This window comes from Mus pahari, chromosome 12 (genome assembly GCF_900095145.1).
Source record: "Mus pahari chromosome 12, PAHARI_EIJ_v1.1, whole genome shotgun sequence".
Lineage (NCBI taxonomy): Eukaryota > Metazoa > Chordata > Mammalia > Rodentia > Muridae > Mus > Mus pahari.
Window position 1 is genome coordinate 32,007,470 of NC_034601.1, and position 10,423 is coordinate 32,017,892.

General features: G+C 40.6%; 1 protein-coding gene across 2 annotated transcripts in view; it reads left to right on the forward strand.

The window, feature by feature from the left end:
• Positions 1 to 339: 339 nt before the first annotated feature.
• Positions 340 to 10,423, forward strand: part of Polq (DNA polymerase theta) — an 88,023-nt gene continuing 77,939 nt past the window's right edge. The window contains exons 1-5 of one of the 2 annotated variants that reach the window (XM_021209138.1): positions 340 to 613; positions 1,667 to 1,846; positions 3,672 to 3,802; positions 5,566 to 5,722; positions 10,087 to 10,195. In XM_021209138.1, coding sequence (XP_021064797.1) covers positions 454 to 613; positions 1,667 to 1,846; positions 3,672 to 3,802; positions 5,566 to 5,722; positions 10,087 to 10,195 — 737 coding nt within the window. In that variant the 5' untranslated portion in view covers positions 340 to 453. The remainder of the gene's footprint in view (positions 614 to 1,666; positions 1,847 to 3,671; positions 3,803 to 5,565; positions 5,723 to 10,086; positions 10,196 to 10,423) is intronic. The other variant, XM_021209139.1, reaches the window with a different exon arrangement.

Sequence of the window (10,423 nt, forward strand, 5' to 3'; positions counted from 1 at the left end):
CGCTCTACCAGAAACCCTACATTTTTTGGTTTTACACAATCTGAAGTAATTTTCGAAGTAACCAAAAAAGAAACAAACGCAATACAATAGTAAAGAATAGATACTTTCCTAATCTATTCACATAAGGGCCGCTCATTAGCTTCCGATTGAACGCAGTCAGGTGTTCCGCTCCTTTTAACGTCACCGGCACGCTATCCCCTTTTCTAGTCCCAGCCGCCAGCGGAGGCCGGAAGCCAGATATCAGCGCGGGCTGCTCCGTCTCTCACCACTCTATGGTAGTCGGGTTACTCTATCTATGAGCACTCTGTGGTTCCGGGGCGGGCCGGGAGGCCTGAATTTGAAGATGGAGGCGGGAAGATGGTGGCGCTAGCTGTCACCAAGCTGGGGTTCTCCCGCGCGGGAGGCTTATGGGACCGTGTCGTGTCCTGAGCAGTGGAGAGGAGCTTGTTTGCAATGAATCTTCCTCGCCGGAGTGGGAAACGTCGGCGTTCATCGTCCGGCTCCGACTCGTTCTCGGGAGATGGTGATAGCTTTGTCAGCCCTCAGCTCCGGTGTAGACCTGTGCTGAGTCCACCTCCGGGCCTGGGACGCGGCCAGAGGCTCGCAGGGACAGGTACTCGCACAGCGGGGCCGACGCGGCCGAGGGCAGCAGGGGTTGAGATGGGCTCCGAGGGTAGCAGGACCCTGCACTCCCGCACCGGAGCTGGATGGCCGGAGGGAGGGCTGCTATCCAGCACCCGGCCTGGGTGGGACTCAACCCTGGGGCCGCCGGCGTGCACGGTGTTTTAGCCCCCCACTGCCCCTATAGATATGGGCGTTCTTTGTTTTTTGGGTCTTTACACCTTCCCAGAAACAACTTCCAAGTTGGCCAGATCCTGTCACCATGTCGAGGGTTTGCTTAGGATAAATGTCCACTAGTACAACTTCATATTTACAAGTACCACATTTCTGGGTGTAGTGTAGGATGCAGGCTGTTTGGACTCCAGAGCAAAGCTGGAAGGCATTTGTATTGTTGCCTCAGAACGTTAACCCAGTTCTTGTTTGCTTTTTTGAGATAAGGGCTTGCTCTAGGTCAGGCTGGATGGGGTCTTGAACTCGGATCAAGAGTGCTTATCTGTAAACGTTGGGATTACAGGCCTGCACCAGTGCATTTCATAATTCTTTGCCCTTGGTTATGCAGATATCTCAGTACTAAAACGTAAAGAGAAACTCATCTAACAGCTTTGTAATGCTTAATCACCCCATAGAGCGCCTTCTACCTCCACATCCATACAAACTGTTTTTTGTTTGTTTGTTTTTTTTGAGACAGGGTTTCTCTGTGTAGCCCTGGCTGTCCTGGAACTCACTCTGTAGACCAGGTTGGCCTCTAACTCAGATATCCGCTTGCCTCTGCCTCCCGAGTGCTGGGATTAAAGGAGTGGGCCACCACAGCCCGGCCAAACTTTTTATTCAGTGTGTATAGCACACTTTTGTTTGTGGCTCTTAAGAGTTTTCAAAATTACATCTCGTACATAAAAAATTGCTAGCATCTTTCTGTATAGGATCAGTTTCTTATTAGGTCTCTAGAAGTCGAGGTGTGTTTTAAGTTTGGTAGGAATTCAAACAGAGGGTTAACTACGAAATTTGTATGTTGGAGGTAATTAAATTGTTTTTGTTTTCCTGAAAGGAACATGCAAGCGAAGAGTTTCTGATGACCGGATAGACCAGCTGCTATTGGCAAATTGGGGACTTCCTAAAGCAGTTCTGGAGAAATACCATAGTTTTGGTGTAAAAAAGATGTTCGAATGGCAGGCAGAATGTCTTTTGCTTGGACAAGTCTTGGAAGGAAAGAATCTAGTTTATTCAGGTATTCAAATGTATGCAAACTCCTTTCACTAAAATTATCAGTGTGAACAATTCTCTTTTGGGTTGGTTACATTTTTTAAACAGGGGGAATGTCATCATTTGCATCCTGACATCATGAAAGTTCTGTTATGTGGTAGAGGAGGGAAACAAGGACATTTGTAATTTATGTAGTAAAAATTCTGCTTGTTTAATGAACATATGTCTCAGTGAGTCTGAGTCTGTAGTGCTTAATGAACGTATGTCTGAGTGAGTTTGTAATGTTTAATGAATGTATGTCTGAGTGAGTCTGTAAGAGATGCCAGCCTGCTCTTTCCTCATTTGATTACAGTTGCTTTTAACTTTTATATTCATAACTGAGGTGATGTTGCAGGGTCATACTTACAAAACAGTATGTCATATACTATGTAAGATTTACATGGGTTTTTAAGAGCAACTCTGATATGTACAATTTTAAACCTATGTTTACGGAAGTGACTTAAGGATCAAATGTAAGATATAGTTCCTTTGTGTCAGTTTCCTCTGAAGTTCTGAGCCATTCAGATTTGTTTTATAAGACTATGAAAAAGAACCACAATACCAACTAAGTAGATATAAGTTCAGACTGTGAATTTAGACTGATTGGGTTTGGGAACTGTATCATTTACTGGCTGCGTGGATTTGCAGATTGGAGGGAGAGTGGAGGAGGGGGATGCTAACTGACTTGGTAGTGCTGAGGGTTAATTATGAAAGCTTCAAACAGTTTGGCATACACAATTCCTAAGTGCATTTAAAGTGTGGCATTAAACAGTAGCGTCAGCTGGTCACTGACTGGAGGGATGGGCTGGGCATTTCAGTCTCGTAAATCACAACTTTGGTCAGCAACTCACAATCAAGATGTCTTTACCTTAGATATATATTGGATCTGTGAACTTTCTGCCCTTGACTCCATTACCTGGTGTAGCTTACCATCTTCCTTCAAGATCTGGCAATACCCTTGTTAACACATTTATCTTTTTCTCTGGTCTTGCCCTGCTTCTGCAGCCCAAGCAATCACCATAAATCTGACTTTCTCACTGTGTTTCTAAGACCCTGTTAGTCATTTTGCATTGCGTCCAGGATAGACCAGAAACGTCTTTCGATGGTAGGAGTATAACCCTCTTTTTTTGTGTGTGGCATTTAAACAATCTGTAGTTATGCATGTATATATGTCTGTGTGTGTGTGTGGGGGGGGGGGCTGTACATAGAGTGTGCACAGAGACCAGAAGAGGAGGTTAGATACGGTCCTGGGAATCAAGCCTATGTCGTCTCTAAGAACAGCATACTTTCTTAACTACTATGCCATCTCTCCAGTACTAGTCTCAAACCAACCACTGCTGTCTTTTATTATTATTTTTTTATCTCTTTATTCTCCCCTGAAGGACTTTGTACTCCAGGCTCATACTCACTTGTATCCACATTCTAGACTTTCCTCCAGGCCTTTGAGCATGATGTTTCTGATGTTTGGCATTCTTTTCCTCCCCCAATAGTTTTCTTTCCTTTCTGTAATCTTCCTCACAGCTCCTCCCAGTTTCTGTCCTAGCCTTTATCCTATTATCTTAAAGGTGCTCATGGGGGAAGGGGGCTTTTACCTACTCAGTTGGTTCTTAAAGAACATAGAATTGGTGAGGTACTCGGTAATGGTCATCCTAGTCAAGGGCATTTTAGGAGTTAAGGTTTCAAACACAAGTGAGTCTTTAATGATGTATTAGCCCTAGCTTCTGTAATACTGGGTATGGCTTACAACATTTAATAATGCAGTGTACAGATGTTACTTTTTGTTATAATTTTGTGGAATAATCATGTTTTAGCTCCTACAAGTGCTGGGAAGACTCTCGTTGCCGAGTTACTTGTTCTGAAGCGGGTTTTGGAAACACAGAAGAAAGCGTTGTTTATTCTGCCCTTTGTGTCTGTGGCTAAAGAGAAGAAATACTACCTCCAGGTAACAGTTTTTGTTGTTTGAAGTAGTGAAAGGTTCATCATTGGCTTTACTCATTTGAAAGAGGTATAAAATCAAATGGAAAATGAAGTTTCTTTTATTGCATGTATATAGCTTTAAAAACTGACTTAAAATTCTTAATAGTTTAGTGGGACAGTTGTATATTGTGGTATAGGTATGAAATTGTATCTACTTGAAATTCTGAGGCAGGAGGATTATCTGGGCAACTTAGTGAAACCCTGTATCAAAGAGTAAAAAGAAGCCTAAGGACACAAAACAAACCGCAAAGAGGGAAATTTAAAAATTTTATTGTGTAAAATAGAAAGGGATAGCAAGTCAAAAGGGTAGCTTTGGGGAGACTGTATAAAAATGACAAATTGTTGACAGGAAGTAAAGAATAGCATGTGACTGCAAATAAAAAATTAGCATTTAAGCTGAATAGTTGGACTAATAGATTGAAGTATGGAAAAAGACATGTTTAAGGAAGCCTATCACACTCCAACTGAGGATCAGTGAGAAGACTTAGGGCCTGAAGGGAAGACTCTCTGGTCAGACCTCCTGCCTTGTTACATGAGTCATCCTTTCTGCTGAGGGTAAAATACTTCACTATTTTAAAGGCATTCTCACAAACACAGTGTCCATTAGATAGAAAGAAAAGGACTTGTGATTTCTGCAGTGAAGCAGTGTGCTCTTTGAATAGAAATCATTGTACAGACTAGTCAGTAATCTGGATTTTCATACCACGTTGCCAGGCACAACCTGCAGGGCCTCGTGAGTTTTATTTGTAAACTGAGGCTGTTAACTCTTAGTACTATAATTCAATAAACTCAAACTCTCAGAAGAAATTGATTAAATAAACATCTCTAAAGTTCCATGGTTTTACACAATTTTTTGACGGTTATTTCAGAGGCCAAATAGCCAACCAAGCTGGTCCTTCTCAGGAACCTCCTCTCAGCTTAGAGTAACAAAACGATGAAAGGATCCTTTTTATTGAGAAGGTATGCTAGTTAAAAGTTAAACCAAAAACTTAATATCAATCCCACTGAACTTAACTTTTTTTTTATTAGATATTTTCTTTATTTACATTTCAAATGTTATCCCCTTTCTTAGTTTCCCCTCCAAAAATCCCCTCGCCCCTCCCCCTGCTCCCCAACCCACCCACTCCCACTTCCTGGCCCTGGCATTCCCCCACACTGGGGCATAGAGCCTTCACAGGACCAAGGACCTCTCTCTCCTCCCATTGATGACCGATTAGGCCATCCTCTGCTACATATGCAGCTAGAGCCAGGAGTCCCACCATATGTTTTCTTTGGTTAGTGGTTTAGTCCCAGGGAGCTCTGGAGGTACTGGTTAGTTCATATTGTTGAAAATTTTTCTTCCATCATATGAAAAACTAATCTTTAAGTAGGATAAGAGTATTTTCCTTGTAAAGTATAAATTTGTTCCTTAAAACATTTAACTACTTTCTACTGTTGAATTAAACATGTAGAACTTCAGTGTTTTGCAATTTAAATTCTGTAATAGCTGTTAGAACTTAGATTATTAAAATATTTATTAAGTGGCATTTATTATTTCACTCTTTAATGGAAATATCTATGCTAAGCTCTGTTAATTCTAAGCATATTTTAGTATATGATTCTATTTTTAGTATGTGGTTCTACCATCTTTAAATACTTTGTGTTATGGGGTAGAACTCAACTGTAACTCATTATATTATAGGTTTTCATCTGTATTTTTTTTTTTTTTTTTTTTTTTACTTAATTTAGAGTCTGTTTCAGGAAGTAGGACTAAAGGTAGATGGCTATATGGGCAGCACCACACCAACGGGATGCTTCTCCTCCTTGGACATTGCTGTTTGCACTATTGAGAGAGCCAATGGGCTGGTCAATCGCCTCATTGAGGAAAATAAGATGGATCTGTTAGGTAAGAAAGTTAGAAACTTAAACAAGGAAATAATGATCACTTTATAGCAGAATTTATTAAAGTATGTTTATGGTTTTTTGTTTTCTTTTTCTTTTCTTTTTCTTTTCTTTTCTTTTTTTTTTTTTTTTTTGCCCCACTCTATCCTGTATATCTCCCAAATAAAAGACACAGAAATCTGGTATTTTATTTACAAGCTGCTGGACTGTGTTGGGCAGGTTCTGAGCTATTGTAACCTACATCTCAGCCATAAGGCCCCGTGTTATTTGCAGTTTGAGTCTTGCTTGGCTTGCTGTGCTTCATGTATGTCCTCAGGGTGAACTACTCTTGGCCATGCACTCCTGGTCTATTCTGCTCCATGGTGACCTCTTTCTTCCACCTCCTCTGTCCTTCCTCTCATACTCCTTATCTGAGACCCCCTCTTTGATCCCAAGTCCCAATTTCCTCTCTTTTGGGGACACAGAACTCAGCATCTGAATACACAATGCACAAGACCAACCCAAACAAGAATTGTCTTAGTACTCCTCATTAGTGACTTCATTGGACTTTAATTATCTTGAGGATTTTGCTTTGCACATTAGGCAGAGTAAATACTTTTAGAAGAGTGGAATTATGTTGAAATATTTTCATATAATATGAATACAGACAAGGAATATTTCTCTTAAGTCATTAGGGAATAAATTGAAAGGTCTTTATGAAAACTGATATTACAAAGCATCGGGACTTCCAGGATAAATGCCAGATTAGATGCTTTCTTCATAGATTAGGAGAAGAGTTAAAATAACAGAGAAGAGAGTGTATTTGTAGCAGGTGCCTATTGGGAGTCAAAAGAGGTGACAGGATAACTAAAAAGCCCATGGAAACAGTCATGTTACAAGAAGTCATGTTAGTAAGTAGTCTGAGGCACCTGCCCTGGCTGCTGCAGGTAGGAGAAGCCAAAGCCATAACCCTACAGGCAGTGTGTTTTCTCCTCTAGCAGTACTGAGATGCAACGCTGAGGGGACAGCCATTCACTAAGAAGATCTGTATTGTACTGGAAGACATCCCTCAGTACATCTGCAACTTACAGCATGCAAACATCTAAAAAGTCAAGTTAGAAACTTAGTAGCTGAAACTTAAGATACAAAAATAGTTGAAATGCCAAAGAATTAGGAACTTTTAGTTTAAAAAGCAACTAATACCTGAGGCATGGTGGCGCACGCCTTTTATCCCAGCACTCAGGAGGTTGAGGCAGGTGGATCTCTGAGTTTAGGGCCAGCCTGGTCTACAGAGTGAGTTCCAGGACAGCCAGGGCTACACAGAGAAATTCTGCCTGAAAACCAACCAACCAACCAAAAAACCAAATAAACAAACAAATAAATGACCCCAAACAGGCTTCAAATAAATAGATGACTGAGTTAAAGAAGCTAAGACTTGAAAAAAAAAAAAAAACCTATGTAAAGAAACAATGCTAGAAATCAATAGTAAAATCAACTACAAAAAAAACCAAAAACCAAAACCAAACCCAAAACTAAACAAATACAGAGAAATTTGAAAATACACCATAGCTTTAACTTTGCAAAACCTACTTTTAATGATGATTCTTAAATGCTTTACCCTCCTTCTAGCCCACCACCCAACAGAGGTAGTGGAAAAGAAAGGTTATTAGGATATGGGGGCAGTGGACCCATTTAGAAATTGTCCTTTGGAGCAAATCCTATATTTGTCTGGAAATCAACAGTTTAGTTCACAGGAATCATCACTGGCAGCTTGATTCATTTGCAAACACTTCAAGCATATACCAGCAGTCCAGTTCTGTAGTGTCAGGATAGCAAATATGAGTCAGCAGTGGTGGTAGTACCTAGCACAGCAGCCAGGCCTCAGCCAAATCAGCACGAGTCGGCAGGAAGGACCAGGACCACTAGGGATGCCAGGAGAAGTTCTTTGCTGTGCCTTTCTTAAGGAAATGTAGGTCAGCAAGACTGAAGACCAAGAAGTGTTGCATAGCTAGCTATGTCAGCAGGCCCAGCCCCTGTCACTGTCCACTGAGTCCTATTTATCCTCCCTCCAAACTTCATGGGTCTTGCCTCACCATGTGTCTTAGCAAAACTCCATGTGAGTCTGTATCAGCTGACTTCACCCTACCAATAGGCCTGAGTTCATGGAAGTGGCAAGAAGCCCCCAGCACAGCACCAGAAGTTTTTTGGTGCATTTCTCTCTATGGAGTCCTGAAAGACGGAGCTCAACTATACATTGTAAGGAGAACCAATGTCACGTCCTTTTACGTGCTTGCTTTAGCAAATCGTCCTTTCACTCGGGTCTGCTTCAGGAAAACACTGCTTGATGTGTTTGCCCCAGCAAAACACCATCTGACACAACTGACTTTTCAAAGAATCCTTAAGTCCACTTCAATACACCTTTGAACAGTCATTGTGGGTCATTGAAAAAAATAGGAGAAAGAAAAAATTCCCCAAATCTACAATTTACCAGGATCTTTGGTATACAGTATAGGTTTTTAAAGAGAGAACTCAACAGTCAACGAATGGGTAAAGAATATAAAATGAAGCCACAAACAAAATCATGGTTTTAGCCAATTGTTGTAATAATTTTTACCAAAGTTAGCTTGACTTAAGACAACTCTCTCTTTTCTGTCATGTAAGATTTAGGTTAAAACAAACATTAAAATAGAAAGGAAACTAGTATGAGGAGGTGTGGGATAACAGGGTAATAAGGGGTAAATATGTATTGCATTAGTCAGGGTTTTCAAGAATAACAGAATATATAGAATGAATCTATATAGAAAGAATTAGAATGATGTACAGACTGTAGTACAGCTAATCTAAAAGAGGCTGTCTATGAACAGAAAGTCCAAGAATACAGAAGTTGTTCAGTTCACGAGGCTGGAATCCTGAAGTAGGCTTTAGTTAATGCTAGTGAAGGAATGGACTTGCTTCTTCCCATCCTCACATCAGCTTCCAGCAGAAGGCATGGCTTGCATTAAAGGCGTCTCTTCCATGTTAAGCTCAGGATTACAGGTTTGTCTTTCTACTTGAAAGATCAGAATTAAATGTGGCTCTTCCTACTTCAAATTAAGCAAAATCCCTCCTAAGTGTGCCCGCTATTTTCAGGTTTTCCTTCCAGATGTAGTCAAGTTGACAACCAAGAATAGCTACCACAAGTACATTTCATTTACAATTGAAAGTATTTAGTGAAACCCACTATGTTATATAATTAATATATACAAATAGAACACAGTATAAAAGTGAGATATAAGACTTATGAATGCATTGGCCCATAATAAATTTTTAATGATTTTTGGAACATTTTATAAGTGCTCAGATTGGTTTGATTCTTCAGGCTTGAGAGAAAGGCATTGTGATTATATGTTTAGCAGTAGGGTAATACTAGTTATTGTATCTTAAAAAAAAAATCCCTTAATTCTTCTTGGCCCAAATCTGGTCTTTTTTTTTTTTTTTTTAATAGCCTTTTTTCTTTGGGTAGGGGGATTGTCTCAATGTGTAGTCCAGGCTGGCTTTGAACTCACAGCAGTTCTGCCTCAGCCTCCTGCATGATGTAAGTAACTTTCAAACATAATTAGGCTATATTTCTTAGTAGCTAAAATCACTAACACTGAAAACCTGGGACATATTTATTATCTATCCATTTCTACAAAAATACTGATTTAGAAGTGTGAATGGTGACAGGTAATTTTCTCTGGGAGTGCTACTGGTTTTGTCAACTTACACAAACCTAGATATATCTGAAAAGAGGCAATCTCAGTTGACGAAATGCTGCTATCATGTCGGCATGTGAGTAAGCCTCTAAGGGTATTTTCTTGACTGATAATTGATGTGGAAGGGCCCAGCTCAGTGTGGGCAGTGCTGTCCCTAAGCACGTAGTCCTGGGATGTTTAAGAAAGCAAACTGAGCAAGCTAGGAAGCAGCACTCTTCTGTGGTCCCTGCTCCAGTTCCTGCTCTTTTTTGTTGTTGTTGTTCTGGGCTTGAGTTCCTGTCTGGCCTCCTTCAGTGATGGACTGTGGTCTGGAAGTGTAAGCCAAATAAACCTTTTCCTCTTCAAGTTGCTTCTGGTCATGTCATTTATCACAGCAATAGAAGACTAAGATATTGGGTTTGGTTGTTTTGTTAGCCCTGAATAAGCTAATCACTTACTTTTTGTAATTATTATATATATGGATTGCTTAAGGTCTTTAAAACATCTTGGAAAGAATTAGCCACCATACAGAATCTGGCTTTTCCTTTGTGGCAGAACTTTGCATCATCTGCAAGATCTTATTATGAGCTATTTGCTGTTAACCATGTGCTGCTAAGTCTCAGAATTCTTAGAACTGTGCAGTTTTGTAAAAGGTCAATCTGAAAAACCCTTGTAGGAATGGTGGTTGTGGATGAGCTGCACATGCTGGGGGACTCTCACCGAGGGTATCTGCTGGAACTGCTGCTGACCAAGATTTGCTATGTCACTCGTAAATCAGCATCGTGGTAAGTACCTGAAGTAACTGGTTTCCTGATGTTTGAAAAGATGTTGAAAAAGATCTATAAAAGTGAAAACATAAGATTTACAGGACTAGCCGGTTGTGGTGGCGCACGCCTTTAATCCTAGCACTTGGGAAGCAGAGGCAGGCGGATTTCTGAGTTCGAGGCCAGCCTGGTCTACAAAGTGAGTTCCAGGACAGCCAGGGCTATACAGAGAAACCCTGTCTCGAAAAA